Genomic DNA, 17,430 nt, shown 5'->3' with positions numbered 1-17,430 from the left:
TGAATCACACCATCGGACCTTCCAGTGAGGACAGCTGAGAGGATTATCTGGGTCTCCCTCCCCAGGACACCGTGTGAGAGCGTTTACAAAAGGCCTCCAACATCAAAAAGAACTCTTTCCACCCCTCTTGCTGACTCTTTGACTCCCTGCTGCCTCGATGGAGATACCGTAGTCATTAAACGACAACAGAATGAATAATGGCATCTTACTCAGACTGTCCCTGTCACTCAACGCACATCATACTTAAAATAAACTTGAACAAATTTTATGATCTTCACCGGGAACAAGACTTTGTGAGGTCAAAATCTTTCTTACTATTCACTATTAATAGGAATTTTAAATCATTAAAATCTTTGTTTGGTATGAGCCTTTATTTCTGTAAAAATGTATTTCCATCATCAAGCATTACTTGACCAGGGTTTCTGACCAATTGCACAGCTATGGAGCAACGTTTTGCAGCTGGCCTTGTTATTTGTACTCCGTGACACACATACATGTTTTATGAGGAGGGAAATACAAATGTTTTCCAAACCTCAAACTTACACACATTGTGCTCGCCTAAGGGACACTGAATGTAAACACAACTTTGGTTTGTTTACAGGAAAGTTCTACTGGGCACTTTAAAGTGAAAGGGCGCCAACGCTTTTACACATAAAGCTCTATCGTCCTTGCTCATCAAGTTTGCCCAGCACGAGGAGTACTATATTTAGTCAAGCTGCCTGGGTGAGATGGCTGAGAAGTGAAGCCAGGAGACAAATCACAGAGCACCTTCAGGAGCTGTGGTGGTCCAGAAAGCACAGAGATTCAAAACCTAATCTCGAACATAATATCCACATCAATAATGTTAAAGCACACAAGGGATTGCGGTGGCCTGTAAACTGAACTTGCAGAACACCTTCTGGGGAAATATCCCAAAAGTCCAGGCCCAGTGAGGAACTCTGGTGAGGAAGCCTCTGGTCTAAAACTGAAGACTTGATGCAGAGCATGGAGATAAGGACGCCACTCGGCTCTCATTCACAGGCCCAGCAGTATCAGGTGACTTGAGCGTCACAAGCATATTACACTAAAGAAATGTAACTGACAATACAATACTAGTAGGGAAGAGGCCTGCATTGGGAAGAGGAACCCATACAACTGTGGTCCAAGAGCTTGGATTACATCTCAAGGAAATTGGTGGGGCTGTTGTAGTAGCTGGCTGTGGTACACCACTAAGCTGGAGAAAATCCACACAAAGGGAAGAGGAGGTAGATGAGGCAGGCAAAGGTGGTGCATGGGGGAAGAAGGAAGAAGATGAGAAAACAAAACAAGTGGAGACACTGTGATTGAGCTGAAAGAAGAGAGATCACCTGGACTGACGGTGAAGTCCACTAGGATAAGGCCTGTTCTACGCACTGTGTACAGTGTCGCCTGGCAGCTGAACAAGGATCCACAGTGCACTCGTTGCAGGATTTGTCGTCTCCTTGTGGCCACCGAGGGGAAACCACATTGAGAGCACATAGAGAGAGAGTGAAGGAAGGAACGCACGGAGCATGTCGCCTCCCGTTGCTGCACCTCACTGTGGGATCAGCTCTCGACCTTTCAGACTGTACACATGAGCGCAGAAAGCTGTTTTACGCGTCTTCTCGCTATGTGCGGCCCGGACGTTTGGAGGAGTTTACCAGCACCGCGCCTGTTCTGAGTGTTGAAGGGGGGAAAAGCAGGCTTGTCATTGCGGGGATTTTTGACTCAACTTGTCAGAGAAGTCGCTCGTTGCTTCTGCTGCTGCAGGAGGTGGTGGTGGTTGTGGTTTGCTCGGAGCTCCTTGCCGAGAAAGTGTGAAACAAGTGTCAGGAAGAGAGCAACAGATGTTTTTTGTGGACATGCGGCCGGCTGAGGAATGAGAGCAGCAGCAGCGAGGCACCGGCGGCCCTTCCAGCGGTTTTGCTGCTGTGCAGTCGGGCTGGTCGCCGTCATTTGGCTCGCACAGGTCATCCAGGCACCAGGTGAGACCTTAACATAGACATGGAGGCTGATCGCGCCTGCGTGCGTTCACAGTTATCACAATGCCCGTGTAGATTCTAAGATAAGCACTGGGAAGTATATTATGTCATAAATAATAACGTGGTTTCTCTTCCACTGTTCAATATATCCACGATTATTAGATTTTATGTGAAGGCGTATGTGCTTTGGAGAATGAAAAATGCAGCTATAAGGAGCCCACACTGATAAAAACGGGCCAATATTTAAGACATAGAATATAATAAGAGATGATACAGATAATCACTTAAAAGAAAAGTAACACAATTCCATCCATTTAATTGGTGCACAATCCAGGAATTCAGAACATGAAGCAGTTTGTCTTGATTGGGAGCAAAGATCAAAGCATTATCTTCTTTCCATGGATATATATGACTCTGGACATATGCAATCATTACCTTTATATTGTAGTAGTCAGGAGCTCAGTCATTCAAATCTGCAAACATAGAATTAAAATAGACATTATTCTAATATTGAATTAAGCAAACAGGCGCATATTAAATTCACAAGTGTAAATCTCCTACACTTTGACGTTTTAAAAGCAACGCTGTGGCGTTGCAGCCACAAAGAGCTGTTGCGTCACAGATATTTCAATTTTTTGCTTTGACTTTTTCTAACAGCGCTGTTAACCATCTCCCAGCTTCTGTCCTTCTGGGTGATGCTGGGCTGTGTTCACACTGCAGGAAGGTGGCAGTTTGCTGATTACATAAAGCAGGCACAAATTGTGGCATGCATAAATCCAATCACTGGGGATCAGTTCAGTTATGAGCTACGCGTTCAATGGTATTGCATCTTACTGCTAGAAGAAATATTGCATGTGTGTGTGGACTTATTTGCCTTCTCCCTAAATAGACTGCCTTCCCTTCTAATTTTTGCCTTTTTCCCAGGCCATCTCGCCAGCTAAGAATGTGGGTTTCATTGAGCAACATAAATTGTTGTTATGTGTTGATAAATTAATTCTATTTGTCTTGGATTGTTTATATTGAGTGTCATTTCATTCCATTCATAACGCAGTATGACACACTCCGATACACAAGGCATCTAACTGACATAATCCTGATTTCCCCCTGGAGTGATTCCCCTGCAGAGTAAAATAAACTTAACACAGTGAGTACAATATATCTATAAAAGGATGCAAATATGGTAAAAATAACTTGGTTTATATATAATACATGTGCTCATTGATCCACCTCATCTTCACTGTGTTATGTTCTCCCTAAAATTAACAGTCACTATAACATACACCATTCCCAGTGGCATCAGCCTCCAAAATTATTAAGAATACACATGGCAAATAAATAGGTGAAGGCAGAGGTGCTTTAATGTTTCATCTAGCATTAGTGCACCTAAAGGCATCACCCCACCCCTCATCTCCCTCCTCCTTCAGCTCATTATCCTCTCATCACCTTTGCTGTTGTGGTCACACACTGTCAGACACACTCATCAGATGCTCCAGCACCAACCGTGCTTTCCCCTGCAGTCTCATGGGCAGCATAAAGGTCTGATTAGGTGAACTTTTTGTTCTATCTGGAGTGTTTGATTTACATTTTTCAGGCCACATCCTGAAAGTGAAATCTGTCCTTTGTGGAAGAGTCCTGGTGAATGAGCTGTGTCATTAATATTTATACTTCACCTTTAAATTATGAGTGTGTTATCAACCACAAGAGGTTTTCTGAACTGAGAACCAGGCTGCTCAACTTAAACGCTTGTAAAAGCTCGAGGCAGAGCATGTGGTCTGCTGTTTGTAATGGTGACAGGCAGGTTACTCTCAATAATACTTGGAAAATATTACACATACTGTTGCATCCCGAATACCACTGGTTGTATAACCATTTATGGATGTGTCGGTGTGCCGGGTTGTCATCAGTCTGATACAGGCAAAAAACATAGGATTGGATATCGGAAAAATCCGCTACAGTCCAATACAAACTATTAACAAGAACATTTAATCACCGCATGCTTCATGATTTTACCGAGAGGAAACATTTAGGAGGAAATAAACAATGTTCGCCGCAAACAAACACCATTCAGACAGCAACAACGTGTCAGCATAGATATTAGTCAGTTCAAAGAAAGCCTTACGTGTAAACAGACATAAATTTTTTAAAATTGGGATAATACACATGTTAGCAGAGAGTTTTTTTTTATTTGTACTTCCCACAAACAATGGACTGTTAGCATCATTTGTAGATGAATGAATTGCAGTGTAATATTGATTATCCTTTTGGTTCTTTTTATTTTTTTGCCAACAGCTTAGGGCTACCTATATAATGTATATAAAACAGAGATGTAGCCACCATATCTGGAAAATTAAGTCAACATGGAAGTATCTCAAAGTGGTATACCACTGATGGGCACTAGGCGTACTCTTCAAAAACTCTCAGTAATAATAATAATAACAAGAATAATCTCAATAAATAAATCTGAAACATTTCTAAGCAGATATTAAGTAGTCATTTATACACAAGTCATTGGGATGTCATTACTTGGCTGGATTGACATGTCTGGTCTAGCATGAATCACCAGCCCAGACACCCATGATGGCGACGTCCAAATTTGAAAATTAAAGCTTTAAAACTATAGTCCACAAACCAGTGAGTTACTTCACTGTTGCTACATCTTCTATTGTATGCAGTTTATAGAAATCTGGAGCTCATGGAAAGTCGTCCTGTATAACTGTATTACAGAGAGTTGGTGGGAGCGGTGTGGATCAGTCAACACAGAACTAAAACCTGCTCACTGGGTGCCTTGATAAGTTTGAGGTTTTTCTTTTATTTTAAATGCTCTGTAACACTGGTGACTTACTAACTTTTTGTTGTATCCCTATCCTTTATCTCTCTCTCTCTCTACACAAGCCACCTCATATCTCTTGTTGCACCTGTCTTTGTGGTTTCATACTCTGTACATTCCAGTCTTGTATCCCCACTAACATTGGCACGTGCTGTATTTCTGGTACATGCATGCTTTCAGAATTCATGCATCTGTTTGGTACCAAAGAATCAGCTCTTGTGACATTTTTCTAGATTTAACTAAGCAAATACGAGTACAAGCCTCCTATCAGATACTTGCTGCATGGGAGATTATCTTTCAGCTGGCAACAAGTTATTTAACCCCAACTGATGCAATGAGTAGCTTCTCATTGCTTAAACAATCATGTGGAATGACACATCCTGTGGTTGTCGAAAAGATGTTAGTCTGTTTGAGAAGGGTCAAATCATTAATGTGTATCAAGCTGAGAAAACATCTAAGGAGACTGAAGCAGAAACTACTAAGACTGAGTTAAGAACTGTCCAATGCATTATTAAAAACAGGAAGGATTGTGGGGAACCATCGTCTTCAAGGAGGAAATGTGGTCAGAAAAACATCCTGGTGGTGGTGATCGGTGATCACTTAAACGTTTGGTGAAATCAGATCGAAGAAGAACTACAGTAGAACTCAGGGCTACGTTTAGTTATAAAAGTAAGAGCATTTACACACGTACAATATGAAGGAATCTCAAGGGACTGGGACTGAACAGCTGTGGAGCCTTAAGAAAGTCACTATACAGTGAGGCTAACCTGAAAAAAGGCTTCATTTTGCTGTGGAGCATGAAGATGGATGGAAGAAGGTCATGTTGTCTGATGAGTCCAGATTTACCCTGTTCCAGATTGATGGGGCATCAGGGTAAGAAGAGAGGCAGATGAAGTGATGCTCCCATCATACCTAGGGTCTACTGTACCAGCCTGTGGGGCCAGTGATATGATCTGGGGTTGCTGCAGTTGCTCAGGTCTAGGTTCAGTAAAATTATGCCCAAAGAATGAGGTCAGCTGACTACCTGAATATACTGAATGACCAGGTTATTCCATCAATGGACTTTTTCTTCCCTGATGGCATATTCCAAGATGACAATGTCAGAATTCATGGGGCTCAAATTGTGAAAGAGTGGTTCAGGGAGCATGAGACATTATTTTAACACATGGATTGGCCACCACAGAGTCCAGACCTTAACCCCATTGAGAATCTTTGGGATGTGCTGGAGAAGGCTTTGAGATCACCACAAGATCTTGGTGAAAAAGTAATGCAACACTGGATGTAATTAAATCACTACCACACCAAATCAAAGCTGTAATCAAAGCAGGTCCCACCTTTTTTTTCTTTTGGCCAGGCAGTGTATATTGATTGCAGGTACTATAAACTTTGTCTGTAGGATTTAGACATTTCTGACTCTGGCACTGCCCATTCAATGAACTGTTTAGCAATGTGGTTAATATTTCTACAAATGTCTTCACATGCTTTCAGAAGAGCTACAAAAGACAAACCATGTAGCCACTTAAACATCCAGTGTGTATGATTTAGTAGCATCTAATGGTGATTTTACATATTGCACTCAAGTAAACACTGTTCTCTTTCCAAGTATGTTTTTAGACTTACAGTAATTTCAGTATAAAAACACAAAAGAGCCTGTGTTGTCTGTTCTAGGCTGCTGTAGAGACATGACTGGGCAACATGGAGGGCTTGTTTTAAGCTACAAACACACAAAAAACAATATATATTTTTGTTGAATAAACACTAATGAACACATTATGAAATGCTATATTCCAGTTCTTCTGCTGGATCTACTAGGTTCACTGGTCCTCTAATTATCAAAAATTTGTGTTTTGATAACCACATTCAACCTGTAATTAGTATCAACGGATAGTAACGCTTTTTGTGGAGAAAACATGCCCCATTACGCTACTTTGTTGATTTGAGATTTGCTTTTGCACTTGGCTCCTGGCTAGATTATGTTTTAGTTGAAGCTTGATATTGCCTACTCTTAGATATTTATGTTAGATCCCATTTGAGGTCAAGTGAAATGTTCACAAGCTCTTTGTTTACTGCAACACTTTATATTCAGTGTGAATGTCAGGGTGGAGATCTGGACTTCACTGTTCTCTAAATGGCAACAGAGCAGAGAACGTGGGGCTGTAATACAAGTTTTTATTTTTAAAAGGTAATATCTAATAACTAGGCCAGCGTGTACCTGCATTACCACTATTGAGAAATTCACAGTCAGAGGTATTTACTACCACAGACTGCCGTCCTGCCTTGTGGAGGCAGTGAACCTGTTTGGGGTTAGACCTGAGGAAGCCGGTCTGTCCAGTCGATGTGTGATTGATGGCATCAAATGTTTTGTTTCTACTAAAGAAGGTGGCAACACTAGTTTGTATGACAATGGAGATTTGATTTCAGGCATTGTAAAGAGTAAATGTTGCTTTCTATGAATGCGATGAATTGAAGATGAATGTCTGTCTTCTCTGTTGCATTAAAGTTAAAAAGGAAACTAGTATTTGGTTGCGTGACACAGCCTTAGCTTCCATTCCTCACTGTGAGTTTTGAGATGAACTATGAATTATACTATTTACACTTACAATTATGGTATTTACATTTTGCCTAACTCCCTTTGTCCTGTGTGTGTTTATGTTGAGGAATGTGACGGCAGGATTAAGGTATTTCCATACAAACATCGTATTTCATGTTTTATCAACTCTCTTCAGTGATCATTCTATAACCTCTTCATCTAACCTCTTTATTTGCTTTTACAATTTAGGACCTCACATAAACTTTTATCTAAACTAATGACAGTAAAGGTAGCTTAAACATCAACGTTGTAAACCGTTTCCAAGGCAAAGGGCAGGGCGAAGGCAGTGTTCCTGTTCTGCTGTTTCAGTTGTGATTTTATTCTTGGACGATAGGAAAAAAAGAGGAAAGTGGGGGATAATTGGCCCATGAAATTCTGACTGACTAACTTCATCACAAGACCAGAGACTCTAACAGGCTCTGGGTAGCTGTCCCCCTTAGTTATACATTTTCCTGGAGGAAAACTCTTGTTTTCCACACCAGCACCGTCAGCTTACATCTAGGATATAAAGAAGGTAGTAGCCTATGCAGTTTAAATTAACAAATTTAATATTGCGATCAACTTTGTTTAATTAAAATTAAGATTCTTCTTTAAAAATATTCTGTTATTTATTGCATTATTTTTGGAGGCAAAAGGATCATCTTATCTTATTAAGGCTGCAACGAATGACTATTTATTTTATGAAGGAAATTGCATGTGTGAGTCCAGTTGCCTGTATTTAAAATAGATTTTGTTCCCTCACAACTATTCAAAAGCCCAAAACCAGTGATTACAATAAAATGTTTAATAAAAAAATAATTTAATCAAATATGGAAAGAACATCTTGGTTTTATTTTTATTCCTCATTTTTCTGATACAATGTGGTTTTAGGTGTGGGTTTAGACTTTCTCCCAGATAGAAGTGTGAAAGTGGTGCAGAGCCATCAGAAACCTATTTAAATTTCATATGCGTCAAGCTCCTCTTGATGCCTCAACATGAAAGCCTTCACGCCTCTTGTCAGCCACGACCTCATGAAATGGGCTCATTGAGTTGTAAGGTACAAAGGGACACTACAGTGCCTGGCAATCATGAAATGCATCAGAAACAGACACCAAGCTGCCCCATAATAAAAGAACAGTGTGTAGTAGATAGTGGAATAAATGCCTGGCTATCTTCCCGACCCTCAGTGGAGTAGATCTTTGTGGGTGGCGGTGTAGGACGTCTATGTTGTTTTTCCCAAGAGCATGATGAAATAGATCTATGTGATTGGAGTTCCTCAGCTGTCGCACTACTAAAACTGTAAAAACTGAAACCCACTCAGAGATTACACTGTCAAGGAATGAAATACAGAGCTGCAATAGTCTGGCTCAGGATAACTGAACATGCTGCTATCTCACACAGGCAGACACACAGGATTTAGAATAAACGTGGCGGTAGTAACAATGCTTCGATGATTCTGTAGGAACAAGACATTATTAAAATAATAATTAACACACCAACTTATTCATGTATTGTTTATTTAGTCCAGGTCGAGGCTCACATCAATATATTATTAGAAACAGTTTCATTAATTTATCAACAATTCCTTCAAATTTGCTGGTTCCAGCTTCTGAACTTGAGGCTGTGTCTGTTTTCTCTTTGTTACAGTCAGTTAATCTACAAAATAAAACAATAATTAAAAAAAAAAAAAAATTCTTGTACAGTATTTCTTCTTTGAGAGATTTTTCATTTGACATCACAACAACGGTCTGTTAGTTCTTTGTGTCTGCTTGGCTTTGTTCTGAAACGGCTGCTGTTGTTTTGTAACAGATAACGAGTCGTCTGGGTTCCGGCCAGGCGTGAACGACGGGACCCTGCGATGGACGCGCAGGTTAATGCAGGAGTCCTACAACCAGAGCCTGAATGAGCCGCGAGCAGGTGAGTCACTCCTCTCTACCTGAGTCGATGTCGCCTGTTCCTGTGAAATCTCCCACTCTGACTGCAACACTTCCTTCTCGTACGGTTGAGGAGAGGGTGATATGTTTCAACTGGTATCTTGTGCATACTGTGATATTTTTAACTTTTTCCAAACTGGGAAAGATGGAATAACCCAAGGTATCATATGTCGAATTCATTATCTGTCTCAGACTATCAGTTTCTGTTGGTGTATATTGTCTTATTGAAGGGCTTTGTTTGAATACTTAGGATTTTCAAAATTAAACTTCGTTAAAAAGGTGTTGCTATATTTTCTAGTTTATGTTTATATATGTGTGGTGCATGCAGGAAAAAGTGTACCAGAGCCTCCCCCCTGCAGGTGATTTGAAAGGTCATGCGGACTAGTCATTGTGTTTGTTGTCAGGAGTAGTGTGTAGTCTGCGTCAAGCTCTTGCACTAAAATACTCTTGGAGACAGATGAAGGCTGCCAGAATGAAAGCCAAATTAGATTTTCGAAGGTAGTCAGTTTTCAGCAGCTGCCCACTTACTTTCCTTTGCTTTCTAGACTTGTGTGCACCCTGAATAGTGGACGGAATCAAACTGCTCTTCATGAAATTACTAGACTTGAGACATGCAGCCAGCCGGCAGCCATAATCAGACCTCTGTTTCTCTGGTTCCCAGGCTGGTTAGCTAGACGGCTGACATGAGCGGCATTCATCACAGCTGACAGTTTTATTATTAAAAATTCAGATCCGAGAGGAAATCTTTTTATTGTTGCAGGGAGAGTAGCACAGAGGAGATAAAATAACACTACTGTACAATGAAAAATCTGTTGTCTTAATGATGGAACACAATTGTGCGTATTCATATCATTTACATTCACTCTATGGCTGTGCTAATATTAGCATGTCAGTCACAATGCTGCATTGTATGCTAATGGTTCGCTTATTGTTGAAACCTGAATTTAAGGCCCATTCTTACAGAAATGTTATGCAAATGTAGTTATGCTAATAAAACACAAAACAGCCTGCTCAGACCAAACCATGCTAAATATCACCTAAAGTGTGAACTGCCAGTTAAGGGTATGCAAACTCAAAAATTGCTTACCAGACAGCACTATCTTTAGTCTTAGACACATTTGTCATATCTTTCACTTTATTTAGCAAAGTTATCAGGTCAATGAGTCCAGATTAATTTGACACAAATATTGTGTCAAACCTTTTATTTTTGAGTCAAAACCTTGACTTCAGTCTGCATACACTTGTCTACTCTGTTATATTAAATGTAAGTTTTAGCCTTAAGCAGGAAGAGTAATTCTAACTGCCATCGTTCATCCACATTGCAAATAGCTATCGGGGTTGACCTGACACTTTTCCCCCAACGCTGTCAAAAGAAAACAGTAAGTCTCAGAGTATCTCTCCACCAGTGCTCCATTTGCTCTGTACAGCCACTTCTGTTTCGCACTTAACCTTTTATTGAGTTCCTCGTTGCAAACAGATCTCCCTCATTATCTTTTACAAAGACACAAGTATACTGTGGGTAGATAGTTCACTGTAGTAATACACTGGAGACGAGGAGGTGAACAAAAGCCCGGACAGGTAGTAGAAGACACAGCAGTGAGCATGGCTCCAGCCTCGGCTTGCCGCCCTCTTCCTCTGCAGGCTGTCTGACAGTGATTGCATAATCTGCAGTGTGATTAAAAACCTGTCCTGGACCTAGGGGGATATTATCTTGGGGATTGCACAGTAACGTCCAGCCACAGGCTCTCTTTCTCTCTTTTCATCCTTCCACTGCTTAACAAGATGGAGACGGTGTGATCCAGCTTCAGCTGACAAGCCTCAGAGACTGTTGTTGCTAGGCAACTGAATGCTAAATTTTGAAACCCAGACAATTCTGTCTTTCAAGCATTAAAAGTGCAAGCGAAGATCTAAAAATAGAGCGGCAGTTGTGGGGTGGGGGTTGGTGGTTCAAAGAATCCAAACGATGTAAATGAAGTAAATGGAGGTTTGTTATGTTGTTTATTTTGGCAAACGACATTCATCTGGGAATAGTATTTTTCCACAGGCATGTTTTGAGTTTTTTTTTTTTTTTTTTTTGTCGGGAAAGTGTCGAGAAAGAGAAACTGGCCAGTAGGTTAATGCAAATCATTTTGGGCTTTTATCAGCATGATCCAATTACCGGTATTTAAAGCAACCTTTATGTTGAAAATTGAAACCAGACACAGCTGAGTTTTGATCACGCCATTTTATTAATTACATTTTTGTGGATATTTCAGGAACAGTCAGTCAGCGATTATTATGTCACCAGATGTTTTGGTGTTTCTGTAACTTTGTTTGATTTCCTCACCCACTGAGATGATGGTGCGTGTTGTTATATGATTACGCAGAGTTACACCTGAGCGGTTTTAATGTTCACTTGAGTCACAACAGTGTAACACGATGTTTAGTGTTTGTATTGATGGGGTGCAGTTTGAAGCCCTGCAGACGTTTCATCAGCGCTGTATTCAGACTGCCTCAAAGGAAAGCGAATCAAAGAACAAATGCATAATTGAATTTACATTACACACCTGGATGAAATATTTATCTTTTGATTCCTCATGAAAAATGCAGCTGTGTTGCAGAAGTCCGTGTGTGTGTGTCACTTGGTTTTGGTTGGTGCACAATACGACGTAACTGTGTGTGGCAGTCGATATCCGTAGCTTGACTCCAGGACGCCCCGCAGACTTCCAGATCGATAACATTATCCTGTACCACCTAATGCCCTTCATTCAGCTCCACTGAAGCTCCAGCAGCAGATTGGCTCATAAAGAGCTCAGCTCTTCTCATCAGCTCTGGTTTCACTTAGTGGAGACATCTCTCCTAATGCCTTGTGACGAATTTGCTCGATCTGAATGTTGAAGATTTAATCTGCTGCACAGGTTTTAGAGCTCTGGAGTCAGATATAGTTCATATTTCACAAAGAGTCTGCACCTAAATCATAAGTTCATATTTGTCACATAAGACATCAAAATTATACCAAAATCAAGTGGGGACTCCTCTTACATACATTGTTTCATAGTTGGTATTAGACTCAGTTAAAAGCTAATAAAGTTTTATACTGAGGATACTGTTGAAGGATGAAGGATGTTTATGAACATGTCTCCTTTTAGCGTGTGCCTCCTGTTATTTAAAAATAGTTTTAGAGTTAATGTATGATTATTTATTAATCCCTCCATTCAAAGTTAACGATGAAACGTGACAATTGTCATTTTAAGGTGAGTCTATACCGACCACATATACTAGTAAAGTGATGAGTACATTCAGGACATGAGAAAGTGAAGGAAAAATAATGCTATATTTATAATTATGATAATTCGTTTCCTCACCTCTCACTACACCACAGTGTTCTGAGAGAATGTGTTAAAACAGAGAAGATGTCTTTTGTCTTGTTGGCTGGATAATTGTCATCAACCCATCATTAATGTTATGCATGTTACTCAACCTTAACTGGATAGCGTATAAACCAAAGAAGCTATATGAATGAGAGGCAGAATGTCTCCAAGAAACTCTACAAATCCAGTTTTCCTGGTTTCAGCTTGTCTCTTGGATAAGTTTGTGTTTTATTTCTTGTTTTTTTTTAATGTACATAACCAGACATCAGATGTCCCTCTTATAACACCTGTGCGTCTTCATGCAGGTTTGATTTTGTGATTTGTCTGTATTACAGACTGAACATAAGATATAGGGTTTATAAACAGTAATGGTATGAATGGATTTAAAAAGATATTTTGCCGTGTTTTCCAGTTGTTTTTTGTCGTGCCTTACTCCAGTCTGTGAATAGGTTGTCTCCATCAGCAATACAGTACACACACCTTTTACTGACACTCTGTCACTTCAGAGTCAAGCTCACGGCTAACTCTAGATAGATCTGAAGTGATACATGAAGAAGAGCTCTGTCTACAGCCTCACTGTCTTCTCCGTCGGAGTATTTCAGCTTGTGTGGGAGTGAAGGCTGTGACAGACAGAACTAGATCAGAGGTGATTGAGTAGCGGGAGCATCGTGTCATTCTGTACAAATAAAGACATTAAGCAGGGAAAAGAGATATGAGAGTACATTCGGAGTAACCAGACAGCAGCGCTGCAGCCCAAATGCTTCCCAGTGATTAGTAAACTTCTGACTCTATCAAGCTGATGGCACATCTGGCTTAAATCCCTGATTTGGAAAGTTGCAGATGTGCGATCGTCTTCGTGGCCTTGCATTGTGAAACCGCAGTCTTGGCAGAGCACATTCTTGTTCAGCAACCCTCAGTAAACCAGTAGACTGTTTCTGTCTCTGTGTATCTCTGTGCAGTTCTTCCCCCTCCCTCTGTCGCTCTCTCAGACCTCTCCTGAGGGTTTGTAAGGAAAAATAAATATTTTTAGACATTAGTCCAGAGCTGCTGTCACTTCTTTTTTTCCATTTTTCTTAAACCCTAACCATGGGAAACACATATTCACCTCCCCCTTTCTCACTGTTCACTCAATTGCCCTGCCTTTGGCTTCCTACTGCCACCCATCAAAAAAGGGAAAAAAAACCTGCCCCCAGGGAGAGGGTTGCCATAGCAACTACCTTCACTAGAGCAACCCTTCAAAGTGTCCATCTGAGGTGCATGTTGTGGCCCTGCGTTTCACTGACAGCATAACCTGAGGGTTTCTGTTTGGGGGCAGAAGGGAGACTGGAAGCTTCCGGGCCTCTCGGGCGTGAGGCAGAGAGCAAAGAAGAAGGTGAAAGAGATGAAGCCACAGACAGGGCACAGATGTTCACCAGCTAATCATCTTGACAGGCTGTCAGAGAAGACCCGTGCGGTGCAGCTTCGCATTCACACTCCTTCTTTCAAGTGATAAGATGACTGAAAGTTTGTATGCTAAGCCTCCGTGATTTATTAGACAAGCACTGCCTGGCAATAACAGCTGGCAAATGTAGAAAATATTCTTTTTTCCCCAGAAAATAGACCCCCGCCCCCCATCACAAACTCATTTCAGCTAAATTCGTTATAAAATGTGTGATGTTATGGCAAAAACATTTTTATTATCCGACCGGACCAAGCTACTGTCTCCTGCTCAAGACCATATGGCCTCCCCTTCTCACTCTCTGCCACTTCAGTGTCAAAGATCACATATCATATCCCTGATCACAAGGGACCCTCTCCTAGTCCATGCAGTCTGTTGTTCAGTTTCCATGCAGCCGAGGTGCAGTGTGACGGCTACACTGTGCTTATTGTGTGCCTGTCGACCCACTGTTGTCTCACACAGCAGAAGAGCTATTTATAGCTCCATGCTCCCCAGTAGTTTAAATTCACCCGGCTTGGCTCAGAGTTGTTAATTGGAGCTGCACCACACTCTTGAGGCTGTCTTCTGCAATGTCAAGGGAACAGAGGGAAGCTAAGCTGTCATTACAAGTTATTTTTTTTCCTTATACACTCGAGAGCGGACAGGAAGCAGCTGCCAGTTTCACTTCCATCTCACTTCCTGTCTCATTCTTCACTGCTGTGTCTCCATTGTGTTGTTTGTGGGTTGCTTCTGAATGAAATTAGTCTGTATTTATTACCACACCTCCTGTTTTTTAAGTCATCGAGGTCAATGTGAAATGACTGATCTAAAGAAAATTGTTGAAACAGCATTTAAAGCATTTATCTGATCCTTTAGTATCCTTAGTATGTCTGAATATAATGTAGCTCTTTATACAGAAATTACAAATTTAAAAGAGAAAATTAATTTAATGTATGAAAATGTTTATTATCCCCTCAGCCATCCATGAGTTTCCAGAAGACATCTTTTCCAAGGAACAGAGGAAGAATGGGGCTGTGCTCCTGCATGTTCTCTGTGTGAGTGCTTCTCATAATCTGCATATTTTTCTCTGTATTTATATCCTTGACTCATCTTACTGAATTAAGACATCATCACAGCGGGAATCAACACCAATCACAACCTACATAACAGGGTTATTTTATAAAAAGAGGAGGTGGAAGTGTGTCCTTCAACTCTCTTATCATGTGCTCAACTGAACGTTCCAGGCCATCTACATGTTCTACGCTTTGGCCATCGTCTGTGACGACTACTTTGTCCCTTCCCTTGAGAAAATATCTGAGGTGAGGAAAACTGGCCGTGAGTTAGTTGTTTTTTTTTGTTTTTTTTTAACAAATCATTATTTCATTATTGTCTATTTTTTTGTTCATTTTGTTCCAGAACTTGCATCTCAGTGAAGATGTGGCCGGAGCGACATTTATGGCTGCAGGAAGCTCTGCTCCGGAGCTTTTTACCTCTCTCATCGGTTAGTAGATCAGACAGTCTAAACCAACAGCTGGGCCAAATGTAAGGAGCACTAAAAATTAGTTTTCACTTGTTATCAACATTCAAAGACAGAGAAAAGCTTTACTTTCAAATAGTGTGAAAGTAAAGAATGTGCCAATATTATCCAGGAGATGTCAGCAGAGTTCAGTTTAAAGGGGCGAGAAAGATATTTACCATTATCATATATCGTTTTTAGTTCATGCCTCCCAGCGAGAAGGTCCAGATTTGAGTCCAGCTCAGGCCTTTCTGGGTAGAGTTTGCATGTTCTCCCTGTGTCTGAGTGGGTTTTCTCTGGGTACTCAGTTTCCTCCCACCAAACACATGCTGGTTAGGCTACCTGGTGATCCTAGGTGTGAGTGTGAAGGGTTGTTTGTATTAACCCTGCGATAAGCCGGCGACCTGTCTAGGGCCTCTCGCCCGATGACAGCTGGCATAGGCTCCCCCGCAAAAATACTAGAAGATGAGATGAGATTTCTAGTTCATTAACAGTCATCAAATCACATTTAAACTGGTCTAAACAGACATCTACAATAAATGAATGAATTTCTGTCAGATCTTATCAATGAGTATAATAGATTTGTTTTGGATAAGACCTATGTATCAAGTAAATATAAGCCTAAACCTAGCCCTAAACACAGAATGACTGAGTGCTGGTGTTCTGTCTGGTCTGAATTCAAACGAACCACTCCCACCCATAGGTGTCTTCATCACTAAAGGAGATGTGGGAGTCGGCACCATTGTGGGCTCAGCTGTCTTCAACATCCTGGTCATCATCGGCCTGAGTGGAATCTTTGCAGGCCAGGTACAATAAGACTTAAACACTGTCAACAACATACTCAATACAGTTTTTTGTCATGTGTTAACAGGTCTTTTCCCATGTAGATAGATTTCAGACACTGACTACATTTAAATGGCCAATATCATAAAATCATAATGACAATGATTCTGCCTTTGCACATCTTTTGTTTGAATTACAGTACCTGTCGTTTCGAGCCTTTCAACCTTTGAGTGCCATTTTTTTCTACCAGACCAGATCAAAACGGAGAGAAACGTTCAGCTCCAGCGTTTTCCTAGTTAATAGACACACATTTTCCCGTTGAACTGATTATTAAGGTGTTACACCACACTTCTTGATCTGATAGAAAATTCAAGTCTATTCTGACTGATGTGGTTACATGAGGTTATTTTAGTTCAGTAATTGAATATTCAAACTTTTCTCCACAGACGGTGGTTCTCACATGGTGGTCTCTTTTTAGAGATTCTTCCTACTACATCCTGTCTGTATTGGCTCTCATCATGGTGAGATGTGCTTTTAGGAAACATAATTCTTCTGTGCTAAGTCTCTTTCCACATCACTCCACTCTCAGCCTTGTGTTTTCTCTCTCTAGGTTATATATGATGCCAAAGTTGTCTGGTGAGTACACACACTTTGCATTCCACATTCTTATAAATTGCTGAACTCCATGGTTGCTGTGTGAGACAGTTCACGTAACTGGCATACTGGTGAGAGTGAGTAATGAGTTTTCTCGTTCATCTCTTCAGTCTCACACTGTGATTGGTGTCACAGCCTTTCAGATAACATCATTACAATCAGTGATTGTGGAACTTGTCAAATCGATTAGGTTCCTGATTTGCTGTTAACAAACCTGGAACATGCATTTCCATTCAGACACCGCTCATTTCAGATTCAGCTATTTAGAATGTTGTATAAAGCCTCCAAACAAATCCAGATGAATTTTACATTATGGGATTTCTTTTGTGTCGCCATTTCATTTAGTATTCCTCATTTAGTGCTTCCTTCTAAACATGTTCTACCCTGTCAACGTGAGGCCT

The 17,430-nt window shown here is 40.8% G+C and overlaps 1 protein-coding gene across 1 annotated transcript in view; it reads left to right on the top strand.

Moving 5' to 3' along the window:
• Nucleotides 1–1,496: 1,496 nt before the first annotated feature.
• The window catches only part of LOC125021018 (sodium/potassium/calcium exchanger 3-like), a 24,431-nt gene continuing 8,497 nt past the window's right edge, over nt 1,497–17,430 (top strand). Inside the window, exons 1-8 of the mRNA XM_047606759.1 lie at nt 1,497–1,982; nt 9,185–9,292; nt 15,055–15,131; nt 15,321–15,395; nt 15,493–15,577; nt 16,296–16,399; nt 16,822–16,896; nt 16,986–17,011. Coding sequence (XP_047462715.1) covers nt 1,877–1,982; nt 9,185–9,292; nt 15,055–15,131; nt 15,321–15,395; nt 15,493–15,577; nt 16,296–16,399; nt 16,822–16,896; nt 16,986–17,011 — 656 coding nt within the window. The 5' untranslated portion in view covers nt 1,497–1,876. The remainder of the gene's footprint in view (nt 1,983–9,184; nt 9,293–15,054; nt 15,132–15,320; nt 15,396–15,492; nt 15,578–16,295; nt 16,400–16,821; nt 16,897–16,985; nt 17,012–17,430) is intronic.

The sequence above is a fragment of the Mugil cephalus genome, chromosome 15, assembly GCF_022458985.1.
Source record: "Mugil cephalus isolate CIBA_MC_2020 chromosome 15, CIBA_Mcephalus_1.1, whole genome shotgun sequence".
NCBI classification, from domain to species: Eukaryota; Metazoa; Chordata; class Actinopteri; order Mugiliformes; family Mugilidae; genus Mugil; species Mugil cephalus.
Note: the sequence above shows the minus strand (reverse complement) of the source record. Positions and strands in the feature narration are given on the sequence as shown.